Source organism: Vitis riparia, chromosome 12, assembly GCF_004353265.1.
Source record: "Vitis riparia cultivar Riparia Gloire de Montpellier isolate 1030 chromosome 12, EGFV_Vit.rip_1.0, whole genome shotgun sequence".
NCBI classification, from domain to species: domain Eukaryota; kingdom Viridiplantae; phylum Streptophyta; class Magnoliopsida; order Vitales; family Vitaceae; genus Vitis; species Vitis riparia.
The window spans coordinates 21,209,840-21,230,853 of record NC_048442.1 but is presented as its reverse complement, the minus strand read 5'-3'; the positions used below and the strand labels follow the sequence as shown (position 1 = coordinate 21,230,853).

Here is a 21,014-nt window from a genome sequence, read left to right as displayed (position 1 = left end):
GTTTTGGGACCAGCTGGGCCAAAAAATTAACATTTGGTCCTCCAACCATCCATATTTAAGCTCAAGGATACGAGATAGTAATTGACAAAAATACCCACTTGACTCATTTTTATCTTTATTCTACTACTTGCCACTCTTCTATCTTATTTAACCATTTTTGGATTTTTCATTTTTTTTAAACTCTTTTATAAATAATTGAAAAATTACATTATTTTTTATTTTTAAATTAAAAAAAAATTATATTAACGATTCAAAGACTATTTTGGAAAATATTTTCTAAAAAAATATTAATTTAAATAAATAAAAATTATCTTTTATATTTATTTTTATAGTTTACATTTTAGAAGTAAATAATTTAATGATTAAAATACCATTTAAAATAAATATATTCACTATTTTAATTTTTTTTTATACTAAAAAGTATTTTAAAGTTTTTTTTTACTATTATAAAATAAAAAGTTCAATTTTTTTTTTTTAATCTTCTTCCTTCCTTATTTTAATAACTTTTTGAACATGACTTTTAGTAATAAGTTATATGAAATGCTACAAATTTGTTTATTAAGGATTTTTTTTTAATGATTTGAATTAATTGAAAATTTATTAAAATAAAAAAAAGAAAAATAAAGAAAGTGGATGGATTGAGAGTTTTTATTTTAAGTACTCGATTAAAATGATGATGGATGGAGAGTTTTTATTTTAAGTACTTAATTAAAATGTTTTCATATGACCTAATTTTAGAAGTGGATTATATCAATATATAGTAGAGATTTATTTATTTATTTTTATATAAAAAGGGTTGAAAGGTATATTTACTTGCTTTAGATGAAAACAAATAACTAAAAATTATATAGATTATATTTGAGTTTGGTTTTAAAATATTTTTCTAATTTTTATTTTTATTTATTTTTATTTTCTATATTGTCTCTTTTTGAAAATACGTTTAAGTTATGACAAATATGAAATTTGTGTTATTGTACAAGGGTATTACACTAATTGTACAAGGGAAATGTGCTAAGTGTATAAGGGTGTATAAGGCTCCTAATAGGTTTTGTACGATTTTTAAACAACTTGAATTTGATATTAAGACGATTATTGATAGTTTTTTTTTTCTTTTTTTTACCAAACTATTTCATTAAGACATTTCCTACAAAAATTAACACATAAGAAATAAAATTTTGAGTTATTTGAGTTATTGTACAAGAGTTTTACACTAACTGTACAAGACAAATTTATTAATTGTACAAGGGTGTACAAGATTACTTTTTGTTATGGATTTCAAGTGATTTTAAAAAACTTTCCTATTTTTTTCCACTCAAAGATTTTTCCCTCACTCAAATTCTCTCACTCAAGAATTGTTTTGAATTTTATTTTTAAATTTCATTATCAAAATTTTGTAATTGCATAGTTTGTTTTTGTAGTTTTAGCAATGTTCTTTCTTTTCACTATTTTTTTTTTGTGAAATTTTATCCAAATGAATCTATATTTAAAATTATAATCATATTTATCAAAATTTTTACTTAGATTATCTTTAATTCTTTTAATATATTTATACTCATTTATTTAAAAAATGAAAAACTAATTTTTATTTTTTATTTTTTTTGTAAACATGTTCTATTACATTTCAAGTAAAAAATTAGATAAGTTTGAAAGTCAATAAATAAAAAAATTAAATACCGCTTTCAATAATTTTTAGATAAAATTTTATATAATATATTTTATTTGAAACTTAATTTTTAAAGTTTAATTAAAAAATTATATTGACAATTTTCTTGTTGTGGGTCAAAATACTTTACATTAATCTATCTAGATAAGAAAAATTATTAATATAATATTAGAACTTCATATCTTAGTTATTTTTTTTCAACAAATTTATCTTTTTAAAAATTTTAAAATAAAAACATTAAAAATTAAAAAAGCTATATATATATAATAAAGTGAAGTGATAGTTAATTTTAAAATTTTTTAAAATATGGTTAATGTAGAAAATATAAAAAATAATTAAAAATAAGAGAAAAATATAGATGAAAGGGTAATATAAATTTAAAATAAAAAATTAAAATTAAACTAAAAGATAAATACAAAAAGATAAAAAAATATTTGAATGAAAAATCCCAAAATTTTTATCATTGCTTTTAATAAGAGCAAAAAGATTCAATATCTTTAAAAATGAAAAATAAAAAAATATTATTGCTTTTTATTTGACATAAAATAGAAATATATATTGGAATAAAAAAGAAAAAAAAAGTTAGAAATGAGTAATATTTAATAGGGAATAGAAAAGGAAAAAAAACACAAAAAAAAAATTAAAATTCACACTCACTTGTAAGCATATAAGGGATAAGGGTATTTTAGGAATTAATGAAAGACAATATCCTTCATCTTAATTTTCATACTTTATTTGGGTCTTGGGCTTAAATATGGGTGGTTGGAGGACCAAATGTTAATTTTTGGGCCCAGCTAGGCCAAAACACAATTCTCCCCTTAGGGCACATCTTTGTTTCTTAAAGTGCAGACCAAAACAGGGGATGTTGGAAACATGATTGGGAAAAAAACAGGGCATGCTCATGCAAAGCTGCTCTGTTTAAGTACAATTCAAATGCTTCAATTGGGCATTGCTGCTTGCCATCCGAAGTCTTTTCACTCCAGAAAATGGAGGGAACATACAATTATGGCACATCTTTGTTTCTTAAAGTGCAGACCAAAACAGGGGATGTTGGAAACATGATGTCTCAACAGGCAACATTCACCATGTCAATTGGGTAAGAATGATTGGATTTTGTGCCGAAAAATCACATAGGCTATTAGTCTATGAGCACATGTGCCATGGATCCTTGGATAAATTGATCTTCCACAGAAACAAGGACCTTACTCTTGGTCGGCAATTAAGGAAGAAGATCACACTTGACATAGCCAAAGGACTGGCCATCTCCACGAAGAATGCAGGCAGAAGATATTTCACTTGGACATTAAGCCTCAAAACATCCTCTTGGATAAACATTTCAGAGCAAAAGTTTCTGATTTTGGATTGTCAAAGATCATTGACAAGGATCAATGCCAAGTTGTAACAATAATGACAGGAACACCAGGGTACTTAGCTCCAGAATGGTTGAGCTCAGTCATCACAGAGAAAGTGGATGTTTACAGCTTTGGTGTGTTGGTATTGGAAATTCTGTGTGGGCGAAGAAACATAGATCGATCCCGGCTGGAAGAAGACATGAATTTACTACGCATATTCAAGAGAAAGGCAGAAGAGGAGCAACTGGCGGATATAATTGATAAACACAGTGAGGACATGCAAGAACATGGAGAGGAAGTAGTGGAAATGATGAGGGTGGCTGCCTGGTGCCTGCAAAGTGATTATGCCAAGAGGCCTTCCATGTCTGCGGTGGTGAAGGTTTTGGAGTAGAAATTAACTTGGATTACAGCTTTTCATATTCACCATTATCAGGAAAATCTCTGGCCCAGGGGTACAAGGCTGCTAGTGCTACTCCTCCATTACTGCCATCCACTTTGTCAGGACCCAGGTGAAAGGGAGTCCCTCCTCTATGAAGTTTCATTGTAATTTTAGTTTGTATTGTCAGTGTAGGCCAAAATTCCTGGGTTTTGGGTCTCCATTGTTTTAGCTTTTTCCAAGGTGAGAAGAGGGCCTTGGTTTAAAACTCTCTTAATATTAGAAATAGTGAAATTAATATTTGTAAGATCAAAAAGCTTCACCAATAATGAAGCAAATTTTCTTTTCCTTGGAGATGTTGTAAATCTGTACCTTAAGAAATGCAAGTGTTCTACAAGACTTTAGGGTGATGTAAAGAATGCGATGAATTACATTCTTCTTTTCTAAAATTTGCTTGTCAGGAATGTTCATTGTAGACTTCTAGTACCCAAAATTGAGTCATCCATGGAAAATGAAAATATCAAAGGGCAAGCATATTCATCCATGATATGGCCTTTCATGACTAGATGAAAACAATAATATAAAAAATAAATTCTGACTAGGGAAAATAATTGTGACAAAGTCAATTTAACCTTAAATCCACGCAATAGAAGACTCTAACAAAATGTCTTTGGCTTGAATCAAACAGCCGGGTGAGAGGAAGAAGAAATACGAAATCATAATTTTTATAAAATATATTAAATAAAATATCATAATATTATTATTGCATTTTCTTTATATTAATGTGACTAAAATATTAGGTAATAGCTACTTCTCTTATGTCACATAGAAAGGAAATTCAAATATCTATCATATATAATATTTTTAATACTAGAAAAAAAAAGTCCAATTTTTTTTTTTTAAATCTAAAATCACATCAAACAAGCTCTTAATAGATCAACATTCATATTTTCCTGAGAGGGAGAGGGGCAAAATTTTAAACTTGACTTGACCTTTAAATTCCACCGTGTTGTTTGGAACTTCGTCCATTTTCTTAATCTCTTGTGGCATTCCTTCAATGTTGTGTGGGTGGAAATCTAAATCCAGCTTCTTTATTATCAGGAAAAGCAATGGCCTGGCATCGATTGGAGTCTTGTTATGTTGCTGTTCTATCCTTCCTCGCCCTCATCTCTCTCTTTTGTGGTGCTACCCAAGATTCGAACTATTGTCCTAATATTGCAGGTCTCTCCAGTTCATGGACTAACTTTGAACAAGATGGCCAGCGGTTTGGGATGGACACTGTGCCGCGCATTCTTTGCATCGAAGGCGAAGGTGCAGGGTTCTGCTTTGGATTCTATTGCAGCTATTTAAGAGACGAATGCCTCTTGGCTGTTGTCATCTGCAGTCTCCCTCTTATATGTTCTCCAGAACTAGTGTGGTTTGCTGATCGTTGCGAACTAGTGTGGTCTGCTAATCGGAACGATCCTGTCCGGGTAAATGCTACTTTACAGCTAACTGGAGGAGGAGACTTGATCTTGAAGGATGCTGATGGCAAATTTGTTTGGTCCACAAACACAACAGGAAAGAGTGTTTCAGGCTTAAAATTGACTGAAGCCGGAGATGTTGTCCTCTTTGACGCAAACAATGCTACGGTTTGGCAGTCTTTTGACCACCCCACTGATGTTCTACTTCAGGGCCAAAAGATGGTTTCAGGGAAGAAGCTTACAGCCAGCTTAGCCACAGATAACTGGACTGAAGGTATGTTATCACTTTCCGTTACTAATGAAGCTCTGGTAGCTTATGTAGAGTCCAATCCTCCTCAGATCTATTATCGTCTTGAGGGCTCGGATACAAACACAAAAGGTAAAACAAAACAAAATTATATCTTACTCGGGAATGAAAGCCTCGACGGGTTCATACATGGTGCTGACCCAAACTATCCAGATTCAAGGATTTTGATTCCTACAAACTTGTCTGCACAGTTCATCAAACTGGAGCCGGATGGTCATTTGAGAGCCTACGGGTGGAAAGATTATGACTGGGAGGCGGCTGATCTTCTAACTGAATGGTTATCATTTCCAACTCATCCAAGTGTTGTAGATGATTGTCTATACCCACTGGTGTGCGGGAAATATGGTATTTGCTCAGAAAGACAGTGTAGCTGTCCCCCACCATCTCCTAATGGAACAACCTATTTCCGGCAAGTAGATGACAACCTACTCAGTAATGGATGCTCTGCAACTAAACCCATTGCTTGCGGCTCTTCTCAATATCATCATCTTCTTGAGCTTCAACACGTAGGCTACTTTGCCTTCAGTTCTGACATTAGCAGTACAAATGTAGAAAATTGCAAGCAGGCCTGTTTGAACAACTGTTCATGCAAAGCTGCTCTTTTTCAATATACATACGATCCTTTACATGGGGATTGCTGCCTTCTATCTGAGGTCTTTTCATTGATGACCACTGATCGGGGTGATATTAAGTACTCATCCACGTTCCTTAAAGTGGCGATTTCTCCTATTGATATTCAGAAGAAAAAAGGGCATGCTAGAGTTATACTCGTATCAAGTCTTGCAGCTTTCTTCGGTGTCTTTATTTTTATGACCACTTGCTTCTTTCTTTTCAGAAAGAAAAAGGATTCTATTGAATTTGAGGAGGATTACCTAGATCAGGTATCAGGAATGCCCACTAGATTCTCCTTCCAAGACTTGAAAGCTACAACACGAAACTTTAGTTGCAAGCTTGGGGAAGGAGGATTCGGGTCAGTCTATGAAGGCACTTTGAGCAACGGTGTCAAAGTTGCAGTGAAGCATCTTGAAGGTTTAGCTCAAGTAAAGAAATCATTCTCAGCTGAAGTTGAGACGATAGGCAGCATTCACCATGTCAATTTGGTAAGACTGATTGGATTTTGCGCTGAAAAATCACATAGGCTCTTAGTCTATGAGCACATGTGCCATGGATCCTTGGATAAATGGATCTTCCACAAAAACCAACATCTTTCTCTTGGTTGGGAATCCAGAAGAAAGATCATCCTTGACATAGCGAAGGGACTAGCCTATCTCCATGAAGAATGCAGGCAGAAGATATTTCACTTGGATATCAAACCCCAAAACATCCTTTTGGATGAACACTTGAATGCAAAAGTTTCCGATTTCGGATTGTCAAAACTGATTGACAAGGACCAAAGCCAAGTTGTAACAACAATGAGGGGGACCCCGGGTTACTTGGCTCCCGAATGGTTGAGCTCAGTTATCACAGAAAAAGTGGACGTCTACAGCTTTGGCGTTGTGTTGTTAGAAATTCTGTGTGGGCGAAGAAATGTAGACCGATCTCAACCTGAAGAAGATTTGCATTTACTCGGTATTTTCAGAAGGAAGGCAAATGAAGGACAAGTGTTGGATATGGTTGATAAAAACAGTGAGGATATGCAGAGACATGGAGCAGAAGTTATGGAGCTGATGAAGGTTGCTGCATGGTGCCTACAAAATGATTATGCCAGGAGGCCTTCCATGTCCGTGGTGGTGAAGGCTTTGGAGGGTTTGGTTGATATTGAAGATGACCTGGATTACAACTTTTCGTATCCACCATTACCTAGGGGCATTGCTCACGAGGTTGCTGCTGCTGCTACTCCAATTATGCCATCAGCTTTATCAGGACCTAGGTAAACGTCAACCTACCTGGCTGTAACTCTAATTAAAGTGTGATGCTTTTATGAAATTTTATTTAGTCTTTATTTGGTTGTAACTGAAAATTTAAAAATTTTCATTTTCACCTTCTTCCTTTTGAATTCGATGAGCTTTTGTGGCTTGATTATTTTATCATTTTAATCGATTTCTATTTTATCTATAATTTTTGTCCAAGTGAATCCCAAGAAAATAAAAAATAAAAAATAAAACAAGAAAAATTCAATAAAGCATTGTGGAACCCAAGTCCCACGAGTCAAAGTAAACAAGGTCATTGCAAAGCCGAGTGAGAAGGGCATTACTCCCTTTGGCCCCACTTCATTCAATGTCTTGACCAACTACAATGAACCTGCCGGATGAAGCGACACTAGGGCCTCATCAGCAAGCACAGGAACGTATAACGAAAGCAACAGTGCTACGCCATTGACAATTCAAGTCTTCATACAGCACCAACTTTGCATTGACAATTAAAGCGAGTTTCACAATGTGGAGATATCAAGAACTGATGATATCATTTGATAGTTGAGTCAAATTTTTTAACGTGAGAACTGTTCTCTCGTAGGACCTTCCCTCCTAGGGACTTTCCGGTAACCTTCACTTGGATAGCCTTCTGGCCCCATTGTAATCCCAGAAGCTATTTCAGAGCACACCGGTTTTGAATTATTCTCTTTTCTACATTTTCTTAGTCTTCCATGCTTTATAAACCAACGCCAGCCAACATTATACTTTACTATGACCTGTTGGTATGAAAAGACCATGTTGAGTATTTCCTTTCATTTCATTTTCATGAAGTGGAGCCGGTTTTTCTAGCCATCGGTTTTAGAACAGTAGAAACTTATGAACTGTAATCTCCAACTATAATGATTTTTTATACATCTTCTTGGAATGTATTCTGCTGCAGAGTGACATAGTCAGAATTCGTAATCAATGCAGAAATTTTTTTATTCCATTTCCTTATTGGGAGAATCATGATTACCCGTGCCATTAAAAAAAAAAAAAAAAATTTAAAGTTTAGGAATATAACCTTGAAAACCATCAATATTTCAAAATTGTCCACCCAGTGAGTTTTTCTTTTTTTTTCTTTTAACTTTGACATGACAAATTATAAGATTTATCATTTTTATTATTCTTTTTTTTAAATAAATTAAACTTTGACACTTGACAATCAAGTAATTTTAATTAAAAAAGGCAAAACTTGTTTGTAGTTCCAATATTTTGCTTTATTAAATTTTTTATTTACATAAAATAAAAAATAAAGTATATTTTTCAAAAAAAAAAAAATTGTATATAGTCATTTATATTAATTTTATTAAAAATTAAAATACTTTCATATTGATCAACACAATCGATATTTCTATTAAATCGATGTTTTGTCGATATATCGCCGATTTTGCCGATATTCCTCTCGATCAATAATTGGTGTTGAATTTCGTTTTGAGCTCGTCTGATATTCGATATATCGGCAAAATATCATTGATAAAATCCGATTTTTTAATCTATGATGGTTTTCAAGGTGGCCTATCAATTAACTTGTTCCTTGTCCTTCAAAATCTCATGCAAGTTGTAAAGGATGTCAAATGCAGTGGCATAGTGTTGTTGTTGCAACATACTTTTGAGTGACCTCAAGGTATTACACTTTGCCATCTCATCATCCTTCTTCCACTTTTGATATGCATCATTTTCCTCTAAGGGAGGAGGTCATGAAGTTGGCTCAGGTGCTACATCAAGACTAACCCATTTGAGTTGCTTTGTAGTGAAAACTATATATATATACTTCTCTCCCAATCCACACAATTAGATTTAATTGATTTGTTTTGGGTTAGAATAATAACTAATAGGCTATACAACTTTTTTAAAACAAATATATGAGACACTCATATATTATTACGAATATTCAATTGTCATAACTCTAGTATAAATAGTAAAATATAATGCTCTTAATATTATGTTTGAACCAACAATAGTATCCTAGAATCATAAAATTTTTAGCTTACTCTAGACAAGTCTAGAATTTGTTATTAGGCGGAGATTTTAAGCAATCAAACTTGTCGTCTTTGTTGTAATATGGAACAAAGTAGACATGTCATTTCTTTGACCACCTAAATTATGAATAAGGACATTGTCCGAATAGCCCTTCATGTATCTAATACAGAAATGGATTTATACCTTGATAGATGCAAAGTCCCACACCTACCTCATGGCTGCTATGATTATCAAAGATACCTTATAGCCGACACCAATAATTTATACCTTGATGGATACTATTTTTCAAAATTATTTTTGATAACAATTATCAAAATACCTTATTATCTTAGCCGACACCAATAATTTGTATGGCAGTTATTGAATATGGTCAATATAAAGAAACGGTTGAGAAAGTAAACCAATTCCAATCAACTAACTCAACCTCAATACCCCACAGAGTGACTAGAATACCCATCCCATTAATGCCTTCGCCAACCATCCAACCACCTATTTAATGTCAACCTTGTGATGCCTACAATCGAGAGTATGAGGACCAGAGAAAAAAAAATTGTTAATATATATAAAATAATTTGCATGTTAACATGAAAATAATGTATATTTATTTCTATTTTTCTCCTTTAAAAAAAAAAATCTAATTTCACTTACTGTTCATTGAAATTATTCAATTTTTTTGCATTTCATAAACCAATTATATTGTTTTTCACACTTTAAATATTCATCCAATTTTTTCAACAAATAATTTGAAATTAAAATAAAATATATTTACTTTTTCTTAATTTATTAATTATATAACCAAATTATTTTTTTTTAGAATATTTGGTTTATTTTAAATTTTTTTCGTTACCTCTTGGGTTTATCACTCTATATTACAAAAATAAATAAATTGTAATTTTCCTTTCAAATGATTTTTATTTTTACAAATTATTCAATATATAAAATAATTCCTTAAATTATATAATTGGATGTTGTAAAGATTTAATTTTTTTGTGTTGCATTGGATTCTTTTCTTGGTATAGGAACGTGTGCCATATTGCCATTGGTTTAAGATTGTGGGTATGGTGCCAAAGATGATATTTCGGTACCAAAGCAAGATTGTGGATATGGTATATATATATATATATGGATCCACGAGAACCATACTCATCCATGGTATGACATTTCGTGGGTTGACAAAATAAAAAATTGTGACTAGGGAAAATAACTAATCGACGCAAAAGAAGACTAAAAAAATGTGTCCAAGAAAAACTTTTGTACTTAACAGAAGTTTCTTATAATAATTTGTACGTACATAACTAAATATATAATCAAACATATTTTTTTAATCCTTTGTAGATTATTGAAGCTTTGACTTGACCTTAAAATTTCCACTATGTTATATATTTCGAAGTAGTTCATCCATTTTCTTGATTTCCCTGTTGCTTTCCTTCAATGTTGTGTGGGTAGAAATCTAAAATCCAGCTTCTTAATTATCAGGAAAAGCAATGGCCTGCCATGGACTGGAGTCTTGTGTTGTTGCTGCTCTTTCCCTAGCCTCCTCGCATTCATCTCTCTTTTTCGTGGCGCTACCCAAGATTCGGATGATTATCCTAATATTGCACGTCTTTCCAGTTCATGGATTAACGTTAATCAAGAAATTATATATTACTCGGATGAGGCAGTCACTGTGCAGCCCATTCTTGGCAACAAAAGTAAGGGTGTAGGATTCTGCTTTGGATTCTACTGCCGCTATTCAAGAGATGAATGCCTCTTGGCTGTTGTCATCTACCACCTCGCATCTCATTCCTCTTCTATAGGGCACCCAAGACTAGTGTGGTCTGCCAATCGGAACACTCCTGTCCGGGTAAATGCTATAATCTCCAACTATAATGATTTTTTATACATCTTCTTGGAATGTATTCTGCTGCATAGTGACATAGTCAGAATTCGTAATCAATGCAGAAAATTTTTTATTCCATTTCCTTTTTGGGAGAATCATGATTACCCGTGCCATTAAAAAAAGAAAAAATTTAGAAAGTTTAGGAATATAACCTTGAAAATCATCAATATTTCAAAATTGTCCACCCAAGTGAGTTTTTCTTTTTTTTTTTCTTTTAACTTTGACATGACAAATTATAAGATTTATCATTTTTATTATTCTTTTTTTTAAATAAATTAAACTTTGACACTTGACAATCAAGTAATTTTAATTAAAAAAGGCAAAACTTGTTTGTAGTTCCAATATTTTGCTTTATTAAATTTTTTATTTACATAAAATAAAAAATAAAGTATATTTTCATTAAAAAAAAAATTGTATATAGTCATTTATATTAATTTTATTAAAAATTAAAATACTTGCATATTGATCAACACAATCGATATTTCTATTAAATCGACGTTTTGTCGATATATCGCCGATTTTGCCGATATTCCTCTCGATCAATAATTGGTTTTGAATTTCGTTTTGAGCTCGCCTGATATTCGATATATCGGTAAAATATCATCGATAAAATCCGATTTTTTAATCTATGATGGTTTTCAAGGTGGCCTATCAATTAACTTGTTCCTTGTCCTTCAAAATCTCATGCAAGTTGTAAAGGATGTCAAATGCAGTGGCATAGGACTAGTGTTGTTGTTGCAACATACTTTTGAGTGACCTCAAGGTATTACACTTTGCCATCTCATCATCCTTCTTCCACTTTTGATATGCATCATTTTCCTCTAAGGGAGGAGGTCATGAAGTTGGCCCAGGTGCTACATCAAGACTAACCCATTTGAGTTGCTTTGTAGTGAAAACTATATATATATACTTCTCTCCCAATCCACACAATTAGGTTTAATTGATTTGTTTTGGGTTAGAATAATAACTAATAGGCTATACAACTTTTTTAAAACAAATATATGAGACACTCATATATTATTACGAATATTCAATTGTCATAACTCTAGTTTAAATAGTAAAATATAATGCTCTTAATATTACGTTTGAACCAACAATAGTATCCTAGAATCATAAAAATTTTAACTTACTTTAGACAAGTCTAGAATTTGTTACTAGGTGGAAATTTTATGCAATGAAACTTGTCGTCTTTGTTGTAATATGGAACAAAGTAGACATACCGTTTCTTTGACCACCTAAATTATGAATAAGGACATTGTCCGAATAGCCCTTCATGTATCTAATACAGAAATGGATTTATACCTTGATAGATGCAAAGTCCCACACCTACCTCATGGCTGCTATGATTATCAAAGATACCTTATAGCCGACACCAATAATTTATACCTTGATGGATACTATTTTTCAAAATTATTTTTGATAATAATTATCAAAATACCTTATTATCTTAGCCGACACCAATAATTTGTATGGCAGTTATTGAATATGGTCAATATAAAGAAACGGTTGAGAAAGTAAACCAATTCCAATCAACTAACTCAACCTCAATACCCCACAGAGTGACTAGAATACCCATCCCATTAATGCCTTCGCCAACCATCCAACCACCTATTTAATGTCAACCTTGTGATGCCTACAATCGAGAGTATGAGGACCAGAGAAAAAAAAAATTGTTAATATATATAAAATAATTTGCATGTTAACATGAAAATAATGTATATTTATTTCTATTTTTCTCCTTTAAAAAAAAAATCTAATTTCACTTACTGTTCATTGAAATTATTCAATTTTTTTACATTTCATAAACCAATTATATTGTTTTTCACACTTTAAATATTCATCCAATTTTTTCAATAAATAATTTGAAATTAAAATAAAATATATTTACTTTTTCTTAATTTATTAATTATATAACCAAATTATTTTTTTTAGAATATTTGGTTTATTTTAAATTTTTTTCGTTACCTCTTGGGTTTATCACTCTATATCAAAAATAAATAAATTGTAATTTTCCTTTCAAATGATTTTTATTTTTACAAATTATTCAATATATAAAATAATTCCTTAAATTATATAATTGGATGTTGTAAAGATTTAATTTTTTTGTGTTGCATTGGATTCTTTTCTTGGTATAGGTTGACCCATAGAGTAACGCTTTTTTTTTTTTTTTTGCATTAATGTGTGCCATATTGCCATTGGTTTAAGATTGTGGGTATGGTACCAAAGATGATATTTCGGTACCAAAGCAAGATTGTGGATATGGTACATAACCCATATATATATATATATGGATCCACGAGAACCATACTCATCCATGGTATGACATTTCGTGGGTTGACAAAATAAAAAATTGTGACTAGGGAAAATAACTAATCGACGCAAAAGAAGACTAAAAAAATGTGTCCAAGAAAAACTTTTGTACTTAACAGAAGTTTCTTATAATAATTTGTACGTACATAACTAAATATATAATCAAACATATTTTTTTAATCCTTTGTAGATTATTGAAGCTTTGACTTGACCTTAAAATTTCCACTATGTTATATATTTCGAAGTAGTTCATCCATTTTTTTTATTTCCCTGTTGCTTTCCTTCAATGTTGTGTGGGTAGAAATCTAAAATCCAGCTTCTTAATTATCAGGAAAAGCAATGGCCTGCCATTGACTGGAGTCTTGTGTTGTTGCTGCTCTTTCCCTAGCCTCCTCGCATTCATCTCTCTTTTTCGTGGCGCTACCCAAGATTCGGACGATTATCCTAATATTGCACGTCTTTCCAGTTCATGGATTAACGTTAATCAAGAAATTATATATTACTCGGATGAGGCAGTCACTGTGCAGCCCATTCTTGGCAACAAAAGTAAGGGTGTAGGATTCTGCTTTGGATTCTACTGCCGCAATTCAAGAGAAGAATGCCTCTTGGCTGTTGTCATCTACCACCTCGCATCTCATTCCTCTTCTATAGGGCATCCAAGACTAGTGTGGTCTGCTAATCGGAACACTCCTGTCCGGGTAAATGCTACTTTACAGCTAACTGGAGGAGGAGACTTGATCTTGAAGGATGCTGATGGCAAATTTGTTTGGTCCACAAACACAACAGGAAAGAGTGTTTCAGGCTTAAAATTGACGGAAGCCGGAAATGTTGTCCTCTTTGATGCAAACAATGCTACTGTTTGGCAATCTTTTACCACCCCACTGATGCTTTACTTCACGGCCAAACGATGGTTTCAGGGAAGAAGCTTACAGCCAGCTTAGCCGCAGATAACTGGACTGAAGGTCTGTAATCACTTTCGGTTACGAATCAAGCTCTGGTAGCTTATGTAGAGTCCAATCCTCCTCAATTCTATTATCGTCTTGAGGGCTCGGATACAAACACAAAAGGTAAAACAAAACAAAATTATATCTTACTCAGGAATGAAAACCTCGATGTGTTCATACATGGTGCTGAACCAAACCATCCAGATTCAAGGATTTCCATTCCTACAAACTTGTCTGCTCAGTTCATCAAACTGGGGCCGGATGGTCATTTGAGAGCCTACGGGTGGAAACAATCTGACTGGGAGGAGGTGACTGATCTTCTGACTGGGTGGTCATCATTTCCAGATGATCTAAGTAATGTAGATGACTGTCAATACCCGCTGGTGTGCGGGAAATATGGTATTTGTTCAGAAAGACAGTGTAGCTGTCCCCCACCATCTCCTCATGGAACAAAATATTTCAGGCCAGTAGATGACAGGCTACCCAGTCATGGATGCTATGCAACTAAACCCATTGCTTGCGGCTCTTCTCAATATCATCATCTTCTTGAGCTTCAACACGTAGGTTACTTTGCCTTCAGTTCTGACATTAGCAGTACAAATGTAGAAAATTGCAAGCAGGCCTGTTTGAACAACTGTTCATGCAAAGCTGCTGTTTTTAAATATACAGACGATCCTTTATATGGGGATTGCTGCTTTCTATCTGAGGTCTTTTCATTGATGACCACTGATCGGGGTGATATTAACTCATCCACGTTCCTTAAAGTGGCGATTTCTCCTATTGAAAGGATAAGAGAGCCCGTTGGAAAAATAATTCAGAAGAAAAAAGGGCATGCTAGAGTTATAGTCGTATCAAGTCTTGCAGCTTTCTTTGGTGTCTTTATTTTTATTACCCCTTGCTTCTTTCTTTTCAGAAAGAAAAAGGATTCTATTGAAGTTGAGGAGGATTACCTAGATCAGGTATCAGGAATGCCCACTAGATTCTCCTTCCAAGACTTGAAAGCTACAACACGAAACTTTAGTTGCAAGCTTGGGGAAGGAGGATTCGGGTCAGTCTATGAAGGCACTTTGAGCAATGGTGTCAAAGTTGCAGTGAAGCATCTTGAAGGTTTAGCTCAAGTAAAGAAATCATTCTCAGCTGAAGTTGAGACGATAGGCAGCATTCATCATGTCAATTTGGTAAGACTGATTGGATTTTGCGCTGAAAAATCACATAGGCTCTTAGTCTATGAGTACATGTGTAATGGGTCCTTGGATAAATGGATCTTCCACAAAAATCAACATCTTTCTCTTGGTTGGGAATCCAGAAGAAAGATCATCCTTGACATAGCGAAGGGACTAGCCTATCTCCATGAAGAATGCAGGCAGAAGATATTTCACTTGGATATCAAACCCCAAAACATCCTTTTGGATGAACACTATAATGCAAAAATTTCCGATTTCGGACTGTCAAAACTGATTGACAAGGACCAAAGCCAAGTTGTAACAACAATTAGGGGGACCCCGGGTTACTTGGCTCCCGAATGGTTGAGCTCAGTTATCACAGAAAAAGTGGACGTCTACAGCTTTGGCGTTGTGTTGTTAGAAATTCTGTGTGGGCGAAGAAATGTAGACCGATCTCAACCTGAAGAAGATATGCATTTACTCGGTATTTTCAGAAGGAAGGCAAATGAAGGACAAGTGTTGGATATGGTTGATAAAAACAGTGAGGATATGCAGAGACATGGAGCAGAAGTTATGGGGCTGATGAAGGTTGCTGCATGGTGCCTACAAAATGATTATGCCAGGAGGCCTTCCATGTCCGTGGTGGTGAAGGTCTTGGAGGGTTTGGTTGATGTTGAAGATGACCTGGATTACAATTTTTCGCATTCACCATTACCTAGGGGCATTGCTCACAAGGTTGCTGCTGTTAGAAAAATATGGATACAATGGAGAAAAGAAACACTCTCAAACACTTACTTTGATACAATAAAACTCTCAAAGTTACAAAATAAGAACAAGAAGAAGAAGAACACAAGAAAGGCTCAAACAAGTTTTTGGAACTTTGTCCAAAGATTCTATTTCTTCCCACTTCTAGAAATCTTTAGGGAACTAATGGAAATAGTCTTAGGATTGATCAAGCATTTTCACTTTTCTGCATAAGATTTCAAAAAGAAGAAAAGTCATATAAAGCACTCTTAGGGTTGAAAAATGGTTACAAGGATGAGAAAAAACCCATTGTCTTCCTCAATCTCTTCATCTTTGTAACATTAAAAAAAAATTAAATCATATGTTTAATTCACACATTAAACATGATTTAATCTCAAATGTGTAACTCTCTTACACTTAACCTCTTAAGTTTTATAAAGTTACAAAGATGAGAAGACTCATTGTCTTCCTTAACCTTTCAAGTTTGGTAACATTTCAAAACTTAATCATATGTATAAATACCTCTTAAGTTTTGTAACATTCCAAAACTTAATCATGTGTTTATTCACACATTAAAAGTGTAATCTTTCTTACACTTTATTTTCAAAAGTTATTTTTTAAAAGTGTAACTCTTCTTACACTTTATTTTTAACCAACAATATATATATATATATATATATATATATATATATATATATATATATATATATATATATATATATATATATAAATATAACAATCCACCACTTGGTTAAAAATAAACATCAACCCTTATAACCTCAACAGTGAAAATGCATAAAATAAAATATCTTTCGATTTGAATTTTACCTTAGTATAATTGTCACAAAGCTCCGTTGAAATCCCAGGTTGCTTGTAGCATTGAACCAGTTATTCCTTGTAACGAAACCGGTAACAACACACACACTTCCACTAACCACACGAGTGCCCATTATTTTCTTGCTTAGCACTTTTATGGCCATGTGCTCAATCCATTCATGAACTTTCTTGAAAGAACTCCAACTCTCATGAGAGGCGGCACCACCCCTAAGTTCACATAGGTGAAATTCTTCCAGCATCCTTGTTACCTTTAAGATGCTTGTCACACATAGACTGAATTTCATTAAAAGCTTTAAGCTTAACCCTCCAACGGTAACAACCAGCATTAATCATCACAGATGGAACTCACATGTTCTAATGCTGCCACAACCCACTTATCAATGACTTGTTTTTACCTATTGAACTTAAAACTAGTCATTTATTAGTATTAAGTTGGGTTACCATCATTGGTGAATTTTATTTAAGGAGTTTTAGTCACATCCCTCTAGATGTTATCCTTACTAAATCTCTTGTAAGAGGTTTAGTAAAAGGATCCGCCAAGTTTCCACTTGACCTCACAAATGAGATTGAAATGATTCCATTTTGAATTAATTGTCTCACATACTCATGTCTAATGCTTATATGTCTAGACTTCCCATTGTACACTCCATTGTACGCACGAGCTAGAGTGGCTTGACTGTCACAATGTATCGACACTGTTGACACATTATTTGCAGTAAAAGGAATGTCCATCATGAGATCCCTAAGCCACTCAGCTTCTTTTCCAGTTGCAGCTAGAGTTATAAACTCTGCCTCCATGGTTGAGTGTGATATACAAGTTTGTTTCTTAGATCCCCAAGAGACAGCCCCACCACCAAGTGTAAACACCCAACCTATGGTAGATAAATTATCTCCCACACTCGATATCCACTTGCATCTGAATACCCTTCAATTATAGCAGGAAACTTTGAATATTGGAGGCTTAGTTCTTTGGTATTCTTTAGGTAACCAAGAACTCTACCAATAGCTTTCCAATGTTCCACGCTTGGATTGCTAACAAACCTACTTAGTTTACTAACTGCAAATGAAATGTCAGCCCTAGTACACTGAACAGCATACATAAGACTTCCAATTGCACTTGCATACTCAAGTTGAGCCACCGATCTACCATCATTCTTTTCAAGTTTTATACTTGAATCAAATAGAGTATTAGCATCTTTAATCTTGAGATGACTAAATTTGCTAACTACTTTCTCAATATAGTGGGTTTGGTTCAAAGCATAGCCCCCACTATTTCTTTTCACCTTGATACCCAATATAGTATCAACTTCTCCAAGATCTTTCATCTTGAAGGTTGAGGATAGAAACCTTTTCGTTTCTATTATTCCTTTCATGTCATCACTCAAGATTAACATGTCATTCACATATAATTGACAAGCTTACACACTTTGTTTTCATTCCCCAGTAGAATAAAACCTTCCGGTTGTTCCATGTAGACCTCCTCATTGAGATCCCCATTCAAGAATGCCGTTTTGACATCCATTTGATGAACAAATAGATTATGAATTGATGCCAAAGCAAACAATATCCTAATCGATGTTGTTCTAGCCACCGGCGCATAGGTATCAAAATAATCAATACCTTCTCTTTGTTTAAACCCCTTAGCTACTAATCTAGCCTTAAAGGTTTGAATCATGCCATTGGTGTGATATTTCCTTCGAAATACCCACTTGCACCCTATTGGTTTAGATCCTGGTGGAAGGTCTACCAATTCCCATGTTTGGTTGGACATAATTGAATCCATTTCATCATTGATAGCCTCTTTCCAAAAAGCAACATCTCTAGAAGCCATAGCTTCTTTGTATGTTTTGGGATCCTCCTCTATTTGAAGTACTATAGGAATTTTTCTTATAATATCTTCTCTATTTCCTTCTACTAAGTAAAAGGAAATTCTTTGAGAGTCAATCTCATCCGATCCCAACACTTTCTCTTTTCTAGCTCTTTGGCTTTTCCGAGGCACAATGGGTTGCTCAACAACCTTTGAAGGTGTCTCCTCTTAAGACTCTCCAACACTAGTAGGTACTTGAGAATTGCTATCACTCAACAAATTCTCAAAGAACTCTACCTCTCTTGATTCAATTATCACATTAGACTCCAAGTCTAATAGCCTATAAGCTTTGCTATTTGAGGCATAGCCTACAAATGCACACTTAATGGCTCTTGGACCCAATTTTGTTTTATTTGGATCCGTTTTCTTGCAATAAGCAAGACACCCCACACTTTGAAGTAACCTATATTAGGCTTCCTTCCTTTCCATAACTCATATGCTTGTCTTGCCACCTAGTGAAGTTGGAACCATCAAAACGATCCAACCTTACAAGGTCTTGGTTCATAATCTTGATAGTCTCTCCTTCCATTGAAACATAGAGTCTTTGATTGTTAGAAAAAAAAAATGGATACAATGGAGAAAAGAAACACTCTCAAACACTCACTTTGATACAATAAAACTCTCAAAGTTACAAAATAAGAACAAGAAGAAGAAGAACACAAGAAATGCTCAAACAAGTTTTTGGAACTTTGTCCAAAGACTCTATTTCCTCCCACTTCTAGAAATCTTTAGGAAACTAATGAAAATAGTCTTGGGATTGATCAAGCATTTTCACTTTTCTGCATAAGATTTCAAAAAGAAGAAAAATCATATAAAGCACTCTTAGGGTTGAAAAATGGTTACAAGGATGAGAAAAAACCCATTGTCTTCCTCAATTTCTTCATCTTTGTAACATTAAAAAAAAATTAAATCATATGTTTAATTCACACATTAAACATGATTTAATCTCAAATGTATAACTTTCTTACACTTAACCTCTTAAGTTTTATAAAGTTACAAAGATGAGAAGACTCGTTGTCTTCCTTAACCTTTCAAGTTTGGTAACATTTCAAAACTTAATCATATGTGTAAATACCTCTTAAGTTTTGTAACATTCCAAAACTTAATCATGTGTTTATTCACACATTAAAAGTGTAACCCTTCTTACACTTTATTTTCAAAAGTTATTTTTTAAAAGTGTAACTCTTCTTACACTTTATTTTTAACCAACAATATATATATATATTTATATAAATATAACAGCTGCTGTTGCTAGGGATGGCAATGGGGCAAGTTTTTTTGGGTACCCGTCCCGCCCTACCCCTAATGGGACGGGGTTTAATTTTAATAAACAGGTTTAGGAAAGGTATGAGACTTTTTTTTAAACCTGGGGCAGGTTCAGATATTACTCCATTCCATCCCGTCCTACCCTGATTAAATATAAAATTAATTTTAAAATTAATTTTAAAATTTTATTTTACTATTTTTAATGTATAGATAATAATAAAATAATTTATAAAAATATAATAATTTTATTATTTATAAAATATATTTATTTTAATGTAATTAAAAATTAAAAAAAATTTTTTTAAAAAAAGTAAGAAAAAAAAAGTTAAATGAGGCGGGACGGGTATGAGAATATCTCATACCAAACCTTGCTCCGTCCCGTTTAATTTTTTAAATGGAATGAAGATAAAAATTATTTTTAATAAATAGGACGGGATTGAGTTGTGCGACCCGTTTTATGCATTTGGCAAGGCTGGCACGATAAAGTAAGGGAATGGCGCATCCTACGATAATTGTTCTTATAAGGCATTAGTATTATTGACTCGCTTCCAGTATTACGCTCTATACGCGCTACGCTACGCTTCACTCGCTCGTTTCGTTCACTTCTTCAAATGCATCTAAGATCTTCTCTTAGGAGATAATCGACTTACATCAAAAGATGTACTTTAGCTCATCAATGCTTTATCGCTTATCCCCTTACTGCTACCCCTTCCATTCCTCGGACGAAGTCGCTTTCCGCCCAGTTGCCATTCCTTGCTGCTACTCCAATTATGCCATCAGCTTTATCAGGACCTAGGTAAACGTCAACCTACCTAGCCGTAACTCTAATGAAAGTGTGATGCTTTTATGAAATTTTATTTAGTCTTTATTTGGTTGTAGCTGAAAATTTGAAATTTTCATTTTCACCTTCTTCCTTTTGAATTCAACTGGCTTTAGTCAAAGTAAACAACGTCTGCAAAGACGAGTGG

At 33.5% G+C, this 21,014-nt stretch overlaps 1 protein-coding gene and 2 pseudogenes across 1 annotated transcript; all 3 read left to right on the top strand.

Moving 5' to 3' along the window:
* The first annotated feature begins 2,741 nt into the window (after positions 1 to 2,741).
* Positions 2,742 to 3,406, top strand: LOC117926375 (annotated as a pseudogene).
* A 1,029-nt stretch (positions 3,407 to 4,435) lies between these two features.
* LOC117926374 (G-type lectin S-receptor-like serine/threonine-protein kinase SD2-5) lies at positions 4,436 to 7,191 on the top strand. The gene has a single exon (XM_034845464.1). It carries the CDS (start codon positions 4,501 to 4,503, stop codon positions 7,033 to 7,035), a length of 2,535 nt encoding a protein of 844 aa, XP_034701355.1. The 5' UTR covers positions 4,436 to 4,500; the 3' UTR covers positions 7,036 to 7,191.
* A 3,329-nt stretch (positions 7,192 to 10,520) lies between these two features.
* LOC117926105 lies at positions 10,521 to 20,846 on the top strand (annotated as a pseudogene).
* The last annotated feature ends 168 nt before the right edge of the window (positions 20,847 to 21,014 follow it).